At 31.2% G+C, this 23,956-nt stretch overlaps 1 protein-coding gene across 1 annotated transcript in view; it reads right to left on the bottom strand.

The window, feature by feature from the left end:
* Nucleotides 1-326: 326 nt before the first annotated feature.
* LOC126888697 (protein PFC0760c-like) overlaps nt 327-23,956 on the bottom strand; it is a 35,677-nt gene continuing 12,047 nt past the window's right edge. Inside the window, exon 2 of the mRNA XM_050657070.1 lies at nt 327-932. Coding sequence (XP_050513027.1) covers nt 327-932 — 606 coding nt within the window. The remainder of the gene's footprint in view (nt 933-23,956) is intronic.

Raw genomic sequence — 23,956 nt, forward strand, 5'->3', positions numbered from 1 at the left:
CTTTCACCTTGTTTCTTCTTTCTATTCATCAGCATTTTGTGTATTTCGGCACTACTTATTTTTTTCTCAAACTCTGTTGTTAGTCTCTTCTTCAAGAGCTTCCAGCTATTAACTCCTTTCTCTGACTGTATATACAGTTTAGCTATTCCTTTTAGAGATCGTTTACCAAAAATTAGCATTTGCAAATCATTCCATCCCATCAGATTGGAAATTCCTTCAAAATCAGCGATTCATTTTCCTATGGGATAATCGTCTTTTCCGTCGAAATTTCTTATACCATCCTCTACGTCTCTAAAAGTTAAGGCACATGAATCATTCAATCTACCTCATGTCATTTTGTTTGATTTTGATCTATTCCTCGTAAATAAATCCGTCGTCCTTTCATCATCCATATCGTCATCATTATTATCGTCGTCGGTAACGTCTTTACCTTCTTCATCGTGATAAGCGTCTTTATCACTATTTGCGTCGTTATCTTCATTATAGCGATCGTCTTCGGTAACGTCTTTACCGTTTTCCCCGTGATAAACGTCTTTATCACCGTCATCATCGCTAGCGACTTCGTCTTCATCGTCATTCTCGTCTTCAAGATTGAAGTCGTTCAAAAATGAACAAATACGTTCAATCACGTCATCTTCTGAACCAGTGTAGTTCAGATCTAAAACACTGCAAACTGCTACTAAGTCCGGCATACTTAGTTTGTTTTTAATGTCGTCTAATTTTGTGGAATATTCCTGGGATTCTTTATCCCACGCAAAATTTGTAAAATTTCGCAAATTCTTCCTAGTTTGTCGCGGTAACCCTTTATCCCCGTACGCGACAACATGCAACGCCTTAAGAGCACTTAATGCCGAATTTTTAAGGTTTAAGCTAATTTTTGGAAAATCGTTAAGAGATTGTTTAGACTGCATTTTAAAAAGGTATATACTTAACTAAAATAAAAAATAAAAAATACAAAAATAAAAAGATAAATTATCTTTTAACTAAAAAGTTAGATTATTTTTTCCCGTGTGCAAATTGTAGGTACTTGTGAACTGTAGAATTGTAGTCGCTTTTACTTGAAAATTATCAATATTTACTACAAATACTAACAAAGTTAGGATTTATTAAAATAAATGAACAAAAAGAAAACAATGAAACACAAAAAAAAGTTAATCGTTAAATGATTTATGATAGTTCTTTCGCAACATTCACTGTTTATCGTCAAAGTTCCAGTTCACAGCTCCTCGAAAAAAATAATCTTTGGTCAGATTTCTAATTTCCAGTCACCAGACCAAAGTGTCTTGACTACTTTTAAAATATTGGAACAAACACACCTGATTTCTCCTTGGTAATACTGCTTGCTATGATTGCGTCTCGTCGTCGTCGTCTTCACTGCCCAAACAGCCGTCGTAATTGCCTAACATCGCCTACACTGTACTAGCCTGCTGCTCCACCAACACAACCATTCACCAACAGTTCACAAAGTCCGGAAGTCACCAATAGTTTAAAAAAGTCCGAAAATCACCAACAGTTTCCACGTTTCCCGAACAGTCATAAACAATTTCCAAAAATTACGTCACGTCATCTGAGCCGATTTTTTTAATTACACGTCACTTTACGGTATTTCGCGAACTTTATAACAAAATTGTCTTTCTTAGATCCGTGGTTTGAGCCCCCAAATGTAGATTTTCCTTAAAGACGATCGTAATAAAAGTCCGTTTGATGTTTAATAGTTTTAATTAATAAAATAGATGACTAAATTATTGATACCATTAAATTAACGAAATGTAAAAGTGCTTGTGTAATTTACGACCAAAATTCTTACGTGTTCTTATTCTTACAAAAGGGAAATGTATTTATAGATAATTTGCGTCTAATCAATATAATATCCGTTTAAGTATTATCCCTAACCTAAGAACAGGTCTGTCGCGTTTAAGATGTTAGAATCGACTGACTATACAACCTAAGCAGCCTACTGTCTTCCCCTCTTTATGCTTAAAATCAGAAACTATTAAAATTCTACTACAATAAAGTTCGATCCCTATTAGTAATAAAATTTGGTTCACAGCGGCGAATGTTATTCTTACTTATAAAGTTAAAAGTATTCCGCTACCGTCGTAATCCCCAATTAGTTCCACCCATCTGTGCCAACGTAGGTCCATATGTGTGAGACTCTTATCCCGTTCTCGTACCAATAATTAAGAAAAATGATATACAGGTTATCTTAAAAATTAAGATAAAATATTTACAATCCTACATAAATAACGTATATAATTTTAAGAATATTAAATACCTACATATATATGTATTTTATTTCAATTTATGCATATAATAAACCTAAAAGCACCTAAATTATTTAATTTTGAAGTTTGAAGTCTTGACAAAACTGCATCCATAGAAAAAGTACAGTGTATAACACATGAGGAAATGACATAATATTTCTCCCTCGCTTAATTTGCGGCACACGCCTCGTGCCTCGGCTTGTGCCACAATCTTCTGCGCTCGTGAGTAATATGTCTTTTTTCTCACTTGTTGTACAATATACTATTGCATTTTGCATGTTACCATGGAAACGGCGATCATATAATGGAAAACCGTAGGAAAACCCGTGAGAAAAAATATTTCTCACTGCAATGGCCGACTTTTCTCACTGCATGAGAAATTTTTCGTTTTGAATGTACATATGTAGGTAGTGAGAGAAGTTGTATGTGAAAATGTATATTTAATTCAATGAATTCAAATATTGTTTCTAAAAAAGCTCTATATAGGGTGTTTGGTAAAGAATGGGCTTACCTTAGATTCCTGAGCTTAAAATAAGTCGATTTAAGCTAACTTACCTTAGTACGAAAGTTGATAATAACTGAAATACTTTATTAAAAGTATTTCAGTTAAAGTTAAACTTTTATTTTAGTTATTCTTGAATATTTCCTGACAGGCATAAGCTTACAACACGAAATTTGGTAAGCGAGGGTTTTTTTGGACGAGAAATCTAAATTCGCTACCAAAATGACGTTTTGCCCAGAGGGCGCCACATACGTCTTTCAGCACTCATTTAACACGTTCAACGTTTTTCATCACCCACTCTACATACTTTTTAAATAAAAAATTTAATTCTCTTAATATTTTTACTTAAAAAAGATATACTACATTCATCTCGCTAAACTTAACCGTTTTCGAAATAAACGCATTTTAAATCTCCGATGCAACATAATTTTGCTATATACGGGTAAAAATATTTTAGATATATCCCGTATGCACGCCAATGGTGAATATAAAATTCTCAATTGTATGCCAAAAAATGCGCAATAACTAGCTCTTCAAATCTACCAAATTTCATTTGCATATCACGAACCGTTTTAGAGCAATAAATAAATCGTCAGTTTGTAAGAACAATTTCAACACCTCCTATCTCAGAAACGAAGTATTTGCGGGCATAAGTTTATAAAGCAAACTGTCATTATTTTATCATGCAGAATTACCCCTTAAAGCTTGCCTTACTTATTGAAAAACACCCTGTATTGACGAAAAACAGGGGTATTTGTTAAAGTGCCTAACTTTTTTATTATCCAACATAAGCGAATGAATAAAAAAACAGAATGTTAAGAAAACCTGTGGCTATAGTCGGGTTTTAATTTTAGTATTTTATAAAAGCTATAACATTCCACAGGGTGTTCCAAAGTTTGAGAAAAAACGCAGTTTGATTCGTACACCCTGTATACAATGACAATGTACCTGTCTAGCAACAATATTATTACAGCGATATTGATAAATAATAAGGCTATAACATATTCAAAAAATTACTTAAATCGGACATCAGGTTTAGGAAATACAAGACATTAAATATGACCCATTTTTTGGGGTGTCCGTTTTCTCTGCCGGTGAGTGTAGATACTCCTTCCTTACTGGTATACCCATTCCTTCGCACTGTTTTTTCCACGGTTTCAGGTTTTTTTCTAGGAATATTTTGAACAGGGTAGGATGTGGAGCAGCCTTTTAGTAGTCATTTTGTCATCCTAAACGGCCTATACCGGGTGTACACTTATACTTTCCCCCATTTTAATTGCCTATAACTTCTAAACGGCTCAAGATAGAAATCTGCGGTTTTCGCTGAAATGTTTTATTTTAGCAAGAGTTTTGGCTGAATGGATTGAACTTTTTATATCACTTTCAAATACAAAAAAAATGGCGGTTTCTGAAAAAAACATTGTTGACTTTTTTTAATGGAACACCCAGTACATTTTTTTCTAAATTGAAAGAAAGATCATTTACCTATCCGTCAATATAGTTTTTCAAAATCGGTTGTCAAATCACTGAGTAATTAATTTTTAAAATGAGAGGTGCAACGTGGATATCACATACCTAAATAATATAACTAAGCAAATTGATATTATGTTATGTGATTTCCACATTGCATCTCTCATTTTAAAAATTAATTGCTCACTCATTTAACAACCGATTTTAAAAAAATTTATATTTCTGGATAGTTAAATGACCGTTTTTTCAAGTTTTTTAAGTAAATGACCATTTTTTATATCGCTTTTAAATAAAAAATGGCGGATTTTTGAAAAAAAAACGTTGTTGACTTTTTTTATTAAAACACCGAGCATATTTTTTTTGTAACTTAAAAAAACGGTCATTTACATATCTAGCGATATATTTTTTTAAATCGGTTGTCAAATAAGTGAGCAATTAATTTTTAAAACGAGAGATGCAATGTTTGCTTAGTTATATTATTTAGCTATGTGATATCCACGTTGCACCTCTCATTTTAAAAATTAATTACTCAGTGATTTGACAACCGATTTTGGAAAACGTTATATCGCTGGATAGGTAAATGATATTTCTTTCAATTTACAAAAAATATACTGGGTTTTCCATTAAAAAAATGTCAACAACGTTGTTTTTCAAAAATCCGCCATTTTTTTTTCGTATTCAAAGCGATATCAAAAATTTAAACATTTAAACAATTTAAACAAAATTAAAACATTTCAGCGAAAACCACATATTTCTATCTTGAGTCGTTTAAAAGTTATAGGCAATTAAAATGGGGGAAAATATAAGTGGACACCCGGTATATTATATTGCCGGTTTTGATAGCTAATTTTGTTCTTGTAGAGCGCCTTTACTGCCTTTATTAATATTAGTGAAACTTCGATGTATTCCATTGCTTTCCATAGCTTGGTTCTAGGTATCGAGACATATGCCTTCTTAAGATCTACAAAAGCCAGACGAACGGATCTATTTTTGGCCATTCTTTTTCTATTAGTTGCTTGATTGTGTAACTATGATCTAAGCATTCTTTTCCCGCTGTGAGACCTTTCTGGTCTTCTCTGATTTTCTCCTTTATCTAATTTTTGTAATTTCTGATTTTTCCTTTAAGTTTATTCCATACAGCCTGCCTATATGGTCCAAGAGCTGTGAGACATTTTTGAGTAGGTATTTTAGGCAACCTGAAAATTGTTCAGGTGACTCTTCCACGATAGCCTAATACAAAAATGCCGGTCTGGCTGGAGGGTAGCGGTTATTTTCCCCAAAAATCCCCCCAAAGTTAAAAAAGGGTAAAAATTGTTATTACAAAAAATATCATTGACGTGACTTTAAAGTAAATTTAAATATTCAAGTATGAAGAAAATAAACAGGCCAGGCTATTTGAGGGCGATTTTAACTCTGCATGATACTTGCATGGGCGCCCCAGGATTATTTTCAGGGGACGCATCTGAACTTCAGAAGATTTCATCTGAATCTGTACATACTATTAACGAGTATAAAATATACAACTATACATGCAAAGCTATGTACATTCCTTCCAGACAGGGAAGTACAATTATTATTTTGACAGGGTATTTTTTAATATTAAAAATAAATATTCTAAAAAAGACAGGTTTTTTTTTGGTGAAATTTTCCAACTGCCATGTGATCAAACAAATTACGCGTGCATATAAATGAAAAGCGCTATAGGTAAGCAGCAGTGTGAGAAAGCGCGTATACCGATAGCTGTTTTCGTCCTCTGTTGTACCTGAGCGAGTCCGTTCGCTCGAGAAAAATCACGTGGCCTGGCGATCCCATGTTGTTGTGCCTCAAAACGTTAGAGTAATTATTATATATTATAGTTTTTTAAGTAAATTTTTCTTAATTAAAGGAAAATAATACGTACTATACAATAGATTTTGCAAATATGATAGAAAAAGACAGATTTATTATTATAAATATATAGGTAGAGAAGTATAAAAGTATAAACTAAATTAATTCTGTGTCCGAATCTTGTACTTCTTCTTCAAACTCCTCATCTGAGCTTAAATATTCACTGTCTTCTTCTTCGTCAGACTCCCATCGAGATTCAGATTCCTCTTCTACATGATCAGTAAATAGTTGTAATATGTATTTATAAATAATTAAAAATTAATTAGCCATAATTTAATTGAGTTACTACGTATTCTGTGTCCTTTTATACGGAGTCGAAGCCTGGACAATCACGGGCGCATCTGAAAGAAGACTTGCCATTTTTGAGATGTGCTTTTATTGAATAATATAAAAAATATCATGAACACAACACGTAACAAACACGGACACATTAAGAAAGATGAAAAAGGCAAAAGAAATACTCAACAATATAAAGGAAAGAAAAATGAGGCAAAATAAATATTCATTCTCTTCTTCTTCGTCAGACTCCCCTCGAGACTCAGATTCCTCTTCTACCTGATCTGTAAATAGTTGTAAATATGTATTTAGAATTAATTAAAAATTAATTAGTGCTTAATTAATTAAGTTGCTACGTATTCTTACTTATATAACTAATACTTAATACTTTTCCTTATATTATAAATCACACCATGTTTTTTATTTTTTAGTATATGACCAAAGTAGCTCATTTTTCTTTCCTTCATAGTGTTGAGTATTTGTTTTGCCTTTTTTATCTTTCTTAATGTTTCCGTGTTTGTTACGTGTTGTGCCCATGATATTTTTTACATTATTCGATAACACCACATCTCAACAATGGCAAGTCTATCTTCAGATGCGCCCGTGACTGTCCAGGCTTCGACTCCGTATAAAAGGACAGAGAATACGTAGCAACTCAATTAATTAATCATTAATTAATTTTTAATTAATTCTAAATACATATTACAACTATTTACAGATCATGTAGAAGAGGAATCTGAGTCTCGAGGGGAGTCTGACGAAGAAGAAGAGAATGAATATTTAGGCTCAGATGAGGAGTTTGAAGAAGAAGTACAAGATTCGGACACAGAATTAATTTAGTTTATACTTTTATATGTTTCTACCTATATCTTTATAATAATAAATTTGTCTTTTTTTATTGTATTTGCAAAATCTATTGTATAGTACGTATTATTTTCCTTTAATTAAGAAAAACTTACTTAAAAAACTATAATATATAATATTTACTCGTTTCGAGTAATTATTATATAAATTACTGACGTTTCGAGGCACAGCAACATGGGATCGCCAGGTCACGTGATTTTTCTCGAGCGAACGGACTCGCTCAGGTACAACAGAGGAAGCAAACAGCTATACGCTCTTTCTCACACTGCTGCTTACCTATAGCGCTTTTCATTTATATGCACGCGTAATTTGTTCGATCACATGGCAGTTGGAAAATTTCACCAAAAAAACCTGTATTTTTAGAATATTTATTTTTAATATTAAAAAATACCCTGTCAAAATATTAATTGTAGTTCCCTGTCCGGAAGGAATGTACATAGCTTTGCATGTATAGTTGTATGTTTTATACTCGTTAATAGTATGTACAGATTCAGATGAAATCTTCTGAACTTCAGATGCATCCCCTGAAAATAATCCTGGGGTGCCCATGCAAGTATCTTGCAGAGTTAAAATCGCCCTCAAATCGCCTGTCCTCTTATTTTTTTTATAATTGAATATTTAAATTTACTTTAAAGTCACGTCAATGATATTTTTTGTAATAACAATTTTTACCCTTTTTTAACTTTGGGGGGGATTTTTGGGGAAAATTACCGCTACCCTCCAGCCAGACCGTCATTTTTGTATTAGGCTATCATGGAAGAGTCATCTGAAAAATTTTCAGGTTGCCTAAAATACCTACTCAAAAATGTCTCACAGCTCTTATACTAATACGATATAATACTGATTTATCGATAGTTGTCGCAGTTTTTCTGTTTTCTTTCTTACTAATGTCATAATACATATGTATATGCTGAGTCCATTCTGCCGGTAAGTCTTCTTCGTTCAGTGTTCTCTCAAACATTTTGTGTATCATGCGGAATAGCTTTTCCGATCCGTTTTTTATCCGTTCATTTGGTATTCCACCGGGGCCCTCTGCTATTTTATTCTTTATTTTATTCTTTAGAGTTTTTATCGTTCTTTTTACCTCAGCCAGGCTTAATTCGATTTTACCATGTGTATGGATTTATGTTCCGTATACAGGGTGTCCCGGGAAAATAGTGCGTTCCTTTAAGGTATGGAGAGAATACACAATTTGGAACAAAAAAGTCCTATACCATTTTTTTCTAAAGTTAACCATTTCCAAAAAAAAGTTAACATTGTTTTCCATATACCTGTATTTTAATGTTTGGAAATTTTAATAAACTGGCAACATCGTACGCACTACGGAATAATAACATAATAAGAACTCGTTTGTGATTGTGATTAACAGTATTTAAAATAATCCAACCTAATAGTAGGTAATACTTATGTATTTACTATTTGTTTACTAAAATTATTTTCTTTTGAAATGTATTGAAATACCTATTGCATAATTTTAAACGAATTACACATCTTTTCTTTTAACATAAAAACATATCTTTTAACTGAACTAGTATTATGTATTTAATTTAGTAAGGTTTAAATGGGTTGAATGCTGAGTATTGCTGAGGGCTTTAACTGAATTACATAGTTTTAATAGTTTACAGTGGAACTTAAATACACCAGATAATGTCTCAGTAATTTGTTTACTTGTGAACTGAAATAACTAAGTTGTACTTACTTGAAAATAATTATTATACCGAATAGATGTTTCAAGTAACCTTTCACAAACACCATTCATAGGTAATAATAACATAATAGGTAATACACTCACTATTCGAAAACATTTTCGGCATTGACACTAATACTAATAAATAGGATTCTTTAATACTATCTGTTTACTATCTATCTTCTACCTATTTATTTACATGGGACTGTCTATGCTTAAATTTGCATACCGCACATAGTTGTCAGATTTAAATTTGCCTACCAAAATACATTTTAATTTTTTGGTCAAACGGTTGCATTTAGAAAAAAATGTTATAAGAGTTTTTTGTTCTACATGGTGCCTTCTACCTATACCTTTAAGGAACGCACTATTTTCCGGGACACCCTGTATATATATCTGATTCTTTGAATTGGGGGTGGTTTTCGGTTACCAATTTTTTATAATATTCTTGCTATTCGTTTTATTTGACTTGACCGATCTTAATTTCTCAAAACTGCATTCGGCAATCTGGACGACTCTTATTGATCGACAGACAGATAATGAAGAACAGACAGGAAGATCCAAAAAAGAAAGAATAATTAACAACGGACGGATTGGATAAATAATGGGAACCAAACAAACAATTACAGATGATTTATTAACAAAAGATGTACAAAAAATAGATAAACAAGCGAACATCTAAGAAAATATTAAAATGACAACCAGACGAGAAGAGAAAATGAGGTACAAAATGATAAAATTGGAGGGATAGGATAGAATAGACAAAGAGGTAAGAGAAAGAAACATAGAACAGTACCTAAGAAGTAAATATCGTGTCACACTGTTAACGTTGGTCAGTGGTATGTTATGTTATTGTTATACTGTATTGTGTTAAAACAAATTGGTTGCCATTTGTAGCAAAAAACAACGAAAGAATTAATAGAGCAAATTGAAAAGAATGTATGAATTCATTTGTCTTGTAACGTTGTCGATGTATTTGATGCTCCAGGTAACAAAATACAGCCGAAGACAAAGGTTCGCTTTTTAAGACATTTTTATTTATAATCAAAACATACAAAATATAATTAGCCTTAACTACTCGCTAATTTCGTTATAAAATATATTTATAACTAGAGCTCAGGAAATACGCACTTAAAATGCCCAAAAATATATATGCAAATATGCACAAAAACCTTTCAAATATGCACTAAAATATGCTTAACAATAAAAAATGCAGCAATCTTTATATTCATCATCGTCATCATCATTCTTTATTATAACGTTATTAAAGTTAAAACTGTTTAATATTAAATATTTTTTCAAATTTTCTAGAGAAAAACTGTGCCGTCTATTTGATAATAATTGTTTATACGCGGAAAAACTTCTTTCTATTTCAGCCCTGTTGAGCTGACCCTCGACCTTGTAGAGATTAAAATACAAATAGCGCTAAATTATTACGAGCTATTTATGAGCTTATATACCGTAGATTAAAAATTTCGGGCTCGTTATATTGGGCAAGAATTTAATATTTTTGTGGAGGCTGACTCAGCCCCCTCCTACTATTTAAAAATAGAGATATTGAGTTGTTCTTTGAGGTGGAATTACGATCTATTTATGAGCTTTCGAATTGATATAGCTTAGATTTTTGAGCTTATCCCTTAACCCTTAACCGTCGAATAACCCTTTAACTGATTGAACTCAAGAGAAAAATGTAGAGAAAAATTAAACTATATCGTATCGAATATACAGGGTGTAACAAAAATACAGCTCATAAATTAAATCACATATTCTAGGACCAAAAATAGTTCGAATGAACCTAACTTACCTTGGTACAAATATGCACATAAAAAAAATTACAGCCCTTTGAAGTTACAAAATGAAAATCGATTTTTTCGAATATATCGAAAACTATTGGAGATTTTTTATTGAAAATGGATATGTGGCATTCTTATGGCAGGAGCCTCTTAAAGAAAAATTATAGTGAAATTTGCGCACCCCATAAAAATTTTATGGGGATTTTGTTCCCTTAAACCCCCCCAAACTTTTGTGTACGTCTCAATTAAATTATTATTGTGGTACCATTAGTTACATTCAATATTATTAAAACTTTTTTGCCTCCTAGTATTTTTTCGATAAGGGAGTTTTTATCGAGTTGAGGCTTATTTTTCAATATGTTTACATACAAATTTTATGGGAGTTTTGTTCTTTTAAACCCCCAAATGTTTGTGTACGTTCCAATTAAAATATTACTGCGGTACCATTAGTTTTAAACACAGTGTTTTTAAAATTTTTTGCCTCTTTGTATTTTTTCGAAAAGGCACTTTTTATCGAGATGTGACTTCTTTTTTAATATGGTTCAAAATATCCCTAAAAATGTAAATTATAAATAAATGTTCATATTATTACCAAGTCTCCATAATCGTACTTAACCATATACAAATATGTGGTGGATTTGAAAAATATTCGAAATATCTCGATAAAAACTGATTTTTCGAAAAAGTAATAAGAGGCAAAAAAGTTTTAAAAACATTATGTTTAACTAATAGTACTACAATGATAATTTAATTGGAACGTACACAAAAGTTTGGGGGGGGGGTTTAAAGGAACAAAACCCCCATAAAATCTTTATGGGGTTTCCAAATTTCACTATAATTTTTTTTTAAGATGCTACTGCCGTAAGAATGCCACATGTCCATTTTTAATAAAAAATCTGCAATAGTTTTCGATACATTCGAAAAAATCGATATTCATTTTGTAACTTAAAAGGGCTGTAACTTTTTTTATGTTCACATTTGTACTAAGGTAAGTTAAGTTCAATCCAATTATTTTTAGTCCCAGAATATGTGATTAAATTTATGACCTGTATTTTTGTTACACCCTGTATAATTCGTATAGTGTATAAATTCGAAGAATAAACTTTCAAAATACGTGCATTTAGATTATTGAGCTACAACCCCAAGAAAACCTCCCCATCTTCCCGTCTTAAAAGAAAATCATACTTAAAATAAAAAAATTAATTATTTTGCGACTACTTGTAGTGTACTAATTTATGATCTTACAAAATATGCGCATTTCTATTATTGAATTTCAATTTATTTTCTATAGTGTCGTCGCTGAAGGTAAAAATCAACTACTACCTTCGACCTTCAGTCAACCTTCATCGATTTTCACGAAAATCGGTGAATGGTTAGACGATACCTCAATAAACAAGAGTGAAATAGTGCCAACTTGCGCTTTTACCCTGGGGGTGAATGCCACCCCCTTAGCTACGTCATGACCTACTTATTCCCAAATTTTGGTGCACTATCTCGATCATGAGCGTCACATAAAAAATAACAAAAACTGCAAATTTGACCTCTTATAACTACCCTCGTCCCCCACTCTGATATCCGGCTCTAGGGATCTTACTTAGTTATGTCATGGTCTACTTATTCCCAAATTTTGGTGCACTATCTCGATCATGAGCGTCACAAAAAATAATAAAAACCGCGAATTTGAACCCTTATAACTACCCTCGTCCCCAACATTGGTTTCCGGCTCTGGGGATTTTACTTAGTTATGTCATGGTCTACTTATTTCCAAATTTTGGTGCTCTCATCACTGATCTCAATCAGGAACGTCGCAAAAAACCCTTTATATTTTTTATATTCACCCCTACCCCAACCCCTTTGTCGACCACGCAGCGTTCCGCCCCTAGAGATTTTACTTATTTACGTCATGACCTATTTATTCCCAAATTTCGGTGCACTCGAGCTCGATCATGAGCGTCACAAAAAAAAATAATAAAAACCGCTACTTTGACCCCTTATAACTTCCCTCGTCCTTCACTCTGGTTTCCGGCCGTTGGGGAAAGTCATGAACACAACTAATTCAACATACCCCCCATATACATACTACTTTTCACGCACAAAATCCGCTTCTATCTCTCCGACTATAAGTTATCAAAGATCAAAAATTTTGATTTCTCGTGAAAAAATTCATGTTTTAAAGCGGTTTTTCATAAATAACTCAAAATATGCACTTTTAATAAATGCATAGGCACTTATAAAATTTATCCAAAATATGCAAATATGCACTTAATATGCATTTTGCATATTTCCCGAGCTCTATTTATAACCTACGTATCGAACATTAGGTTCGGATCGATGTGATGGTATTTGGTACATGAATGAATACTACCGATGATCGCGTGGATTAGGAACTACATTTATTAATATGAAGTGGACGTATAAGGATAGGACATCTCGCTCAACTCATCAGGGGAAAAGACATGTATTGAAATAAATACGATCACCGCTCGTATAGGATAGGTAAAAGGATAAACCGTCGGATCCGTTCAGTGCACCAAAACGATAGGAGAAAATGCTCGGGATAACTCACATCTTATACCTCGTTGTTGTTTATTATTCTTCGATCAACGCTCTAAGAATAATCAACTAGGCTTTTCGTTCCGTCTTTTATATCATCCGAGACGGTATAAAAACACGTTTTACTTAATTCATTGGCGTACTCTAGACGACAAAATTATATTATCGTTACAGTCCAGATCACAAAAGACATCGCTACATATAACTATATTCTTCCAAAAGCACAAAGAGGACTAATTTAGCTTGCTCTATATTTTTGTACTTCATATCCAAAATTTTTCTTGCACGATCAATAATTTACAGTAATATCTAAGAAAAGCATACTCTCGGTCGATTATTACAAACGATGCAGTTGTTACAGGTGTACAGACGATCATGAAGCTGTATTTACCTCTTTATAAACTGAATGTGACTGTCGACGGAGATACTTATCCTGTGTGAAAGGTCACGCTGCTACACTTTTCACTGAAAAATAAAATTTTTCTCTGCACATTCGCCCTCCGACTTATACGATGTAGAGATGTTAGTGAACAAGATAATTTGGAGAATCACTTAAGCTGTAACTGTTTAATACCCTTTGAAGAAATCGGTTTTTCTCATGTTGTGTTTTGAGTAGATGTTTGTGTTGTACTTTCCTGTTGTTTATTGGAGAAGATGCCACTTATAAAAATATGTTCGTCGAGCAGTTATTCAATTTGCTACCATCCTCTATAAGATAGTTAAAAGACGAGGATAAATACAACTTTAATAGATAATATTATGGATAATACGACTATAGAAGCTCTAAAGATTGAAGCTCTAAAAGTACTCAGGGCTAATTAGCAAAATTCATGGAAAAGTTATTTACCAGAAATTTTATTGCTGGAATCGAATTATAAGATCCTATATATTAATAATATAGGTATGCAAAGTCCGCAGATAGTGTGCTACTTTTTTTATAAAAAAATGGCGCCGACAAATCGTATTTTTTTTAATTATTGCTCTATAACTCCGAAGACTTTAACTTAACAACAAAAACAGTCAAATAAAAATTTACCGCAATTAAATCCTGCAAGGAGATATGTTCCTCCCGATTTGCTCCGACGAAAATTTTTCTCGGAAAATGCGGGTTTTTCCAAGAAAAACTCTAATTTTCAGATAAAGTTTTAGGTAAGAAATTATTAATCAATAATTAAATAACTTAGTGACGTCAAAGCTTTCTTGGTATAAATTGTAATTCCAGAAGCCAGTGAAAATTAAACGAATATTTTAGCAACAATTGTTAATTAACAATTTACGATCGCAATAATAACAAAAAAAAATCATGATACATTGATCAAACTTATAAAGATGAGATGCTTATTTAATATTTTATGGACAAAATATAAATTTTTCGTTTTTTTGCATAATCTTTAAATTTTGAAAAGGAATAGTTATAATACGCTGGTCTAATTAGTAAAGTACAAAGAAAGGTTATTTACCAGCAATTTTATTGCTGGAATCGAATGTTATGCTATATATTAATAATATAGGTATGCAAAGTCCGCAGATAGTATGCTACTTTTTTTATTAACAAAATGGTGCCCCCAATTCGTGTTTTTTTCAATTATTAGTCTATAACTCCGACGAAGATTTTAACTTTACCCCAAAAACACTCAAATAAAAATTCATCCCAATTTAATTCTACATAGAGGCGTGTTTTTCCCGATTTGCTCCGAAAATTTTCCTCGGAAAATCTGGGGTTTCCCAACAAAATCTCGAATTTTCAAATACATTTTATGGACAAGTAATTATTTATCAATAATTAAATAACTTGGTGAAATAAAAGCTTTCTTGGTATAGATTATAACTGCAGAAGCCGGTGAAAATTAAACGAATATTTTAGCAACAATTCAATTGTTAATAATTAACAATTTACAGTCGCAATAACAACCAAAGTAATCATGAGACATTGATCAAACTTAGAAAGATTATAAATATGTGATGCCTATTTAATATTTTGTCGACAAAATATAAATTTTTCATTTTTTAAGTGTTAAAAAACTAGTTATAAACAAACTAACATTTCTCAGAAATTGTTTATTATTATATTCTAATTTTAAAAAATACTTAAAATGCGTATTTCAAAGGTCTTGAAAATAAATGCTTTAAAAAATTTTTGCCAACAATTTGCAAAAAAGTTAGGAAACAGCAAAATGAATATACGATTTCTCCGTTGTTTATAATTTGTTTTATTTGTTTCAAAGCTTAAAAGTGAGTCTGTGGTGCAATCTAATTACTCACAAACAATATAAAATATTAGTTCAACGGTAATATGTTAATCAAATATTAAAAATACTTTTTTTTTGTAATTTTTAGCGCGAAAGTAGGCTTGATAGAGGTCCGGAGCTAAAATGTTCACTCGAGGCGACTGACACGTAGCATACATATACTATAACTTTATTTATTAAGTGTATGGTATGTTAAACAGTAAATGGTTAAGTTCAATTAGTTACCACTATAAACAGCCCGGCTTAACCGATAATAGTAAAAAAGACCCGGTTTCAGGTAAAATTTATTTTAGGCTTTATTATGAGAGTACCGTCTAGTCAGTGTTAATTGCAAAAGACCAACTGTGTCTACCTCGGTGGCTTATCGCTCCGGGTGGGTCTTAACAATGGGCCAGGTCAGATAAATTTAATAATATTTACGACCGCACTAATTGAACTCAAACCATTTACTGTTGAACAAACCATACGTCGCGCGGGCGGTCGTCGCTTCGAGTGAAAATCTTAGCTACAGTACTGTATTAGTCTACTTTCGCGCGTGTAAATTACAAAAAAAATATATTTATAATCTTTAATTAAAATATAACCATTAAACTAATAATCCATATTTTAGTAAATAATTAGCATGTACTTTAAACTCACTTTTACGCTTTGAAAGAATTAAAATATATATAAACAACGTAGAAATCGTATGTTTATTTTGCTGTTTCATAACTTTTTTGCAAATGGTTACATAAAAGTTTTAAAGCATTCAAATTCCTGCAATTTTATTGCTGAAATCGAATTATAAGATCCTATATATTAATAATATAGGTGTGCAAATTCCGCAGATAGTGTGCTACTTTTTTTATAAACAAAATGGCGCCGACAAATCGTATTTTTTTTAATTATTGCTCTATAACTCCGAAGACTTTAAATTAACAACAAAAACACTCAAATAAAAATTTACCGCAATTAAATTCTGCAAGGAGATATGTTTTTCCCGATTTGCTCCGACGAAAATTTTTCTCGGAAAATGCGGGTTTTTCCAACAAAAACTCTAATTTTCAAATAAAGTTTTAGGTAAGAAATTATTAATCAATAATTAAATAACTTAGTGACATCAAAGCTTTCTTGGTATAGATTGTAATTCCAGAAGCCGGTGAAAATTAAACGAATATTTTAGCAACAATTCAATTGTTAATTAACAATTTACGATCGCAATATTAACATAATCATGATCGCAATAAAATAATCATGATACATTGATCAAACTTATAAAGATTATAAAGATGAGATGCTTATTTAATATTTTATCGACAAAATATAAATTTTTCGTTTTTTTGCATAATCTTTAAATTTTGAAAAAAAAATAGTTATAATACGCTGGTCTAATTAGTAAAGTACAAAGAAAGGTTATTTACCAGCAATTTTATTGCTGGAATCGAATATTATGATCCTATATATTAATAATATAGGTATTCAAAGTCCGCAGAGAGTGTGCTACTTTTTTTATTAACAAAACGGTGCACCCAATTCGTGTTTTTTTCAATTATTGGTCTATAACTCCGACGAAGATTTTAACTTTACCCCAAAAACACTCAAATAAAAATTCATCCCAATTTAATTCTACATAGAGGCGTGTTTTTCCCGATTTGCTCCGAAAATTTTCCTCGGAAAATCTGGGGTTTCCCAACAAAATCTCGAATTTTCAAATAAATTTTTTGGGCAAGTAATTATTTATCAATAATTAAATAACTTGGTGAAATAAAAGCTTCATTGGTATAGATTATAACTGCCGAAGCCGGTGAAAATTAAACGAATATTTTAGCAACAATTCAATTATTAATTAACGATTTACAGTCGCAATAACAACCAAAGTAATCATGATACATTGATCAAACTTAGAAAGATTATAAAGATGTGATGACTATTTAATATTTTGTCGACAAAATATAAATTTTTCATTTTTTTTCATAATTTTTAAATGTTAAAAAAAATAGTTATAAACAAATTAACATTTCTCAGAAATTGTTTATTATTATATTCTAATTTTAAAAAATACTTAAAATGCGTATTTCAAAGGTCTTGAAAATGAATGCTTTAAAAAAATTTTCCAACCATTTGCAAAAAAGTTAGGAAACAGCAAAATGAATATACGATTGCTCCGTTGTTTATAATTTGTTTTACTTGTTTCAAAGCTTAAAAGTGAGTCTGTGGTGCAATCTAATTACTAACAAACAATATCAAATATTAGTTCAACGGTAATATTTTAATCAAATATTAAAAATACTTTTTTTTGTAATTTTTAGCGCGAAAGTAGGCTTGATAGAGAGCCGGAGCTAAAATGTTCACTCGAAGCGACTGACACGCAGCATACATATACTATAATTTTATTTATTAAATGTACGTCGCGCGGGTGGTCGCCGCTTCGAGTGAAAATTTTAGTTACAGTACTGTATTAGTCTACTTTCGCGTGTGTAAATTACAAAAAAATATATTTATAATCTTTAATTAAAATATAACCATTAAACTAACAATCTATGTTTTTTGTAAATAATTAGCATGTACTTTAAACTCACTTTTACGCTTTGAAAGAATTAAAAAATATATAAACAACGTAGCAATCGTATGTTTATTTTGCTGTTTCATAACTTTTTTGCAAATGGTTACAAAAAAGTTTTAAAGCATTCATTTTCAAGATATTTGAAATACGCATTTTAACTATTTTTTAAAATTAGAATATAATAAAAACTTTCTGACAAACGTTAATTTGTTTATAACTATTTTTTTAATATTTAAAAATTATGCAAAAAATAAAAAATTTATATATTGTCGACAAAATGTTAAATAGGCATCTCATCTTTATAAGGTTTCAAAATTTGATCAGTGTATCATAATTATTTTGGTTATTATTGCGACCGTAAATTGTTAATTAACAATTGAATTGTTGCTAAAATATTCGTTCAATTTTCACTAGCTTCTGGAACTATAATCTAAACCAAGAAGGCTTTTAAGTTACCAAATTATTTAATTATTGGTAGATGTTAAAACTTAATACATAATTTGTTTAATCCTAAATAAGGTGGCAATGACATATTTGCTGATATTTAGTAAGTTGCCGATTGTCAGAATGACAAGATCCAATAATTCAATTTCATTACGTACACCAACGAATGTATTTTAGACGAAGAATAAATTTAATAAATTGAAGATAAATTCCTTTTATTAGAACCACAAAAATAATACAGTCCACCCAAGATATTTATACATATTTTTTGGTCCTTCGAGCGGGATATTTTGAAAGTCAATTGCAACGATCTATTGAAGAAGAAGCCACAAGCGAAGTCTATAGTAGCAGTCAGCGGCCCAGTCAAGTAGTGAAAAATTTTAAAGAAATTATTACACAAAGAGGTGATATTCAATAAAATCAATTGCAACAATCTATTGAAGAAGAAGCCACAAGCGAAGTCTATAGTAGCAGTCAGTGGCCCAGTCAAGTAGTGAATTATTTAGAGAAATTATTACACAAAGAGGTGACATTCAGTCTACAAACGAATTGGTCAACTATAAATTACAGTTCAAGAACGCTATTAAAATTATAACACGAAGATATCCTTTTAAACTATTTTCTGATCATATTACTGTAATTAAGGGTTTGCAGTTTTACATTATTTTGATTACCCCCTTTTTTCAACTTTAAAACGATTATTTTGAAGTCATTTAGAATATCTATTTTTGAATATTTGTCAAATTGACATTTCGATAACAGTTCCAGTTACTTAGAACTTGGAACTGATTTCATTTAACGTTGGTGTACATTTCTAGGTCAATATTGCATTTTTTCTATTATTTCAAAATTGATACAATTTTCAAGTAAAATACAATTATTTTTGATGAAATAATTTGTCCATTTACCATTGCACAATAATTACACTTGGGATACTATTTCCATAAGTTCAAGTTCAAGTTTCAAGTTCAATATAAGTTACAATTTTAACAGGTCTATTTATACCTGTTTTCAATCAATTGCCAATTTACCATTTCTATATTACGAGGTACGATTATACGAGGATTACGAGGTAGATACGATATTACCTCTGTTACAATACAAATACAATTATTGTCAAAGGTCTATTTATACCTTTGTCAAACCATTGCTAGATTACAATTTCTATTTAGCCTATATTTCCATTTTGATTATTAATATGTCTATTAAACAATTAATAAGAAACAGAAATTCATTGACTCAAGAACTAGCAATGTTAAATGAATTTGCTACAAGTATAGATACCAATTTGCCTACTATTTCAGATGTAGAATACAGGTTAACTGGTTACAATGATTTATTACAAGAGTTTAATCAACTCCAGAGAACTATAGAGGAGAAATGTGATGAAACAGATCTAGAGACTCATTATGAAACACGAAAGCAATTTAAAACATCATTTTTTGATGCTATGGCAATATTAATGAACTATGTGAATAAAAATGCAATTAATGTTACTAATGGTACAACTTTCCCCAATTCAAATCAATCTTTTGACTATATAAAAAATAACTTTTTACCAAAAATAAAATCAAATATAAGCCATACCAAAGATCAGTGTAGACTAGATAATTGTAAAAAATGTTCAAAAAAGCATAGTACATTGCTGCACATTGATTCTCAAATTAAATCAACAATAATTTTAGAGCCATCTACTAGTCAAACAAATTTATTAGTTGAAAATAAGATTCCAGTTACACAAGTTTTGCTGCCTACTGTAACATTTCAAGGTAAGGATAAATACAACAATTTTCATAAAGCTAGAGCAATTTTAGACAGTGGTGCACAATCAAATTTATTCACTGAGCCTTTTTGTCAAAAAATTAATATTCCATTCATCAATAGACATATTCCAATTATCGGTATTAACCAATCTAAAAGCATTACTCATAAAAAAAGCAGCATCAATATAATTTCAAGCAATAAACAGTTTTCTACAATTTTGAACTGTCCAGTAGTACCAAGTATTAGCACTGCTACTCCATCATATGTCTTAAACAATTCTCTGTGGCGCATTCCTGAAAATATTAAATTGTCAGATCCGTCTCATTATGAGCCAGTATGCATAGACATACTAATTGGAGCTAGTGAATTTTGGTTTTTGCTATCAAAAGGCCAAATAAAATTAGGGAAAAACTTACCAATTTTACAAAATACAATGCTATGTTGGACAGTAGCAGGCTTAGCACCAATATCAAAGCCCATTTCAAGTCAACACATTTTCAATTTTTCTGTTATTGAAAGTTTAGATGAGCAATTAAAAAGGTTTTGGGAATTAGAAAAAATTCCTGAAAGTAACTTTTTATCACAAGATTATATTGAAAGTAAACAATTATTCTTAAATACTACATCTAAAGCTCCCAATGGACAATTCATTGTTAAATTGCCATTTAAATATCCTCCAGAAATATTAGGCAATTTCTTTGATACTGCGGTAAAACGCTTCTATTTTCTCGAAAAAATACTCACAACCAATCCAAAGTTAAAATACTTATACAAGCAATTTATTGATGGATATCAAGAATTTGGTCAATTATTCAATGTTACAAGGACTATTGATACACAATTTCAAACCTATTACTTTCTTCATCATAGTGTATACAAAGAATCAAGTCTCACTACTAAACTAAAAGTAGTTTTCGATGGAAGCTGTAAAACTACTAGTGGTTTGTCTCTTAAGGATATACAATATGTGGGTCCTAAGATCCAAAGTAATATATTTCCTATTTTAATCAAATTCAAACAATACATTTACGCAGTTTCATCAGATGTCAGCAAAATATATGGACAAATTCAAATGATCCCTGAACATGAATCACTACAAAGAATTATCTGGAGAGATGATCCAGAGAGAGAACTTCAGGTTTTGCAGTTAAGTACAGTCACATATGGCACTTCAGCTGCTCCATATCTAGCCATACGATGTTTAAATCAGTTAGGTATTGATCATTCAAATAAATACCCACTTTCTTCCAAAACTGTTTTAAAGGACTTCTATGTAAACGATCTATTAACTGGTGCCAAGGAGCTTCAAACACTTAAACTTCTGTGTCAACAAATTTGTTCTATTTTAAATTCGGGCCATTTTCAACTTCGAAAGTGGATTTCTAATTCACAGTCTTTGTTAAATGAACTTGCAGACAACAATGTTTTCAACTCAATTCTCATGTTAGGAGAAAATGAATCATCTAAAACTTTAGGCATTCAGTGGCTTAGTCAACCAGATTTGTTTATTACACCTTCAGACCATGTTACAAAAAGAACAATTATTCTATCTTATATTTCCAAAATTTATGAACGATTAGGATTGCTTAGCTCATGTATTATAATAGCAAGAATTATTATTCAAGAGTTATGGTCTAAAGAATTACTATGGGATGAACATATTCCTAAAAACTTGTGGAAAACTTGGCATGAACTTTATGTTCAATTAAAAAACCTTAACAAACTACAAAAGATTTCTATAAATAAAGGAACTCTTAATGCAAGTAAACTCAATAGTGTTACAATGAAACTTAATAAATCAGCCCAAATTGAGTCATTTTATGATATTATTCACATTCTAAATACCAATAAACAATTACCAAAGCATTATAAAATACGTTCATTGCAACTTTTTATTGATGAGGTTGGTGTCTTGCGTGTAGGAGGCAGGTTACGTTTTACTTTGCTTAACTTTGACATAAAACATCCAAAATTATTATGTTCAAAGCATCCATTATCACACCTCATAATTAAACACAAACAAAATACACTCTTACATGCAGGAACTCAATCACTTTTGTCTTCTATTAGACAAAAATATTGGATAAGAGGAGCAAAAAATCTACTAGCTAAAAGGTTTATAAAAGACTATATGATATGCTTTAAGGAAAAGCCTACTCTCTGTACAGCACTCATGTCTAACTTACCTGACAAACGTGTTTTGCAATCATTTCCCTTTCAGCATAGTGGTATAGATTATGCTGGTCCATTTTCAATTGCAGATAGAAAGGGAAGAGGTAAACTAATTACCAAATGCTATATATGTGTTTTTGTATGTTTTTCAACCAAGTCAATACATCTTGAATCAGTTTCAAATTTAACGAGTGAAAATTTTGTGGCATGTACGTAGATTTATTTCAAGACGAGGTATGCCTTCAAATATATACTCAGATAATGGTACTACTTTTATAGGTGCCTACAATGAACTTAAGGAGTTGGGTCAATTTTTACAACAGCATCAAGGTGTTGTTTTAGATTTTGCAGCAAATCAGGGTTTCATCTGGCATTTTATACCTCCATACTCTCCCAATTTTGGTGGCCTATGGGAGGCTGCTGTCAAAAGTACAAAATTTCATTTTAAAAGAATTTTGAAAGATGCAATATTGACATATGAAGAGTTTAATACACTATTAATTCAAATTGAAGGAATATTAAATTGCAGGCCGTTATTTGCATTATCCAATGATCCTCCTGACCTAAATCCTCTAACTCCTTCACATTTTCTTATTGGACGGATCATCACAGACCCTCCTGATGCTGATTTTCAAGAAGTTCCATCTAACCGACTATCTAGACTTCAATTTGTGCAACAACTGAAGCAACAATCTGTAATCGGTTTTCAAAAGACTATGTCACTCAACTACACAAGCAGTATAAATGGAACGAACCTGCATCTCCAATAATAGTGGACAGTTTTGTCCTCATCAAGAATAGCCAGTTACCGGCTTTCCGATGGAACATTGGACGAGTGTTAAAATTTTTTTTCTGGAAAAGACAATATCTCTAGGGTAGCGGAAGTTCGGACGTCCAATGGTGTTTTAAAACGATCTATTAGAGACCTCTCTTTACTACCATTACAGGACTCACATGTGTAATGTAGTTAATTTTGTTGTGTTTTATATTACATTAATATTATTATTATTTGAAGGTTCCCTTCAAGGTGGGGGCTATATTAAAACTTAATACATAATTTGTTTAATCCTAAATAAGGTGGCAATGACATATTTGCTGATATTTAGTAAGTTGCCGATTGTCAGAATGACAAGATCCAATAATTCAATTTCATTACGTACACCAACGAATGTATTTTAGACGAAGAATAAATTTAATAAATTGAAGATAAATTCCTTTTATTAGAACCACAAAAATAATACAGTCCACCCAAGATATTTATACAGTAGATAAATACTTATCTAAAACTTTATTTGAAAATTAAAGATTTTGTTGGGCAAACCCGCATTTTTTCGAGGAAAATTTTTGTCGGAGCAGATCGGGAAAAACATATTTCTATGCAGAATTTAATTGCGGTGAATTATTATTTGACTGTTTTTGTTGTAAAGTTAAAATCTTCGGAGTTATAGAGCAATAATTGAAAAACACGATTTTCGGGCGCCATTTTGTT

Source organism: Diabrotica virgifera, chromosome 7, assembly GCF_917563875.1.
Source record: "Diabrotica virgifera virgifera chromosome 7, PGI_DIABVI_V3a".
In the NCBI taxonomy this organism is placed as follows: Eukaryota; Metazoa; Arthropoda; class Insecta; order Coleoptera; family Chrysomelidae; genus Diabrotica; species Diabrotica virgifera.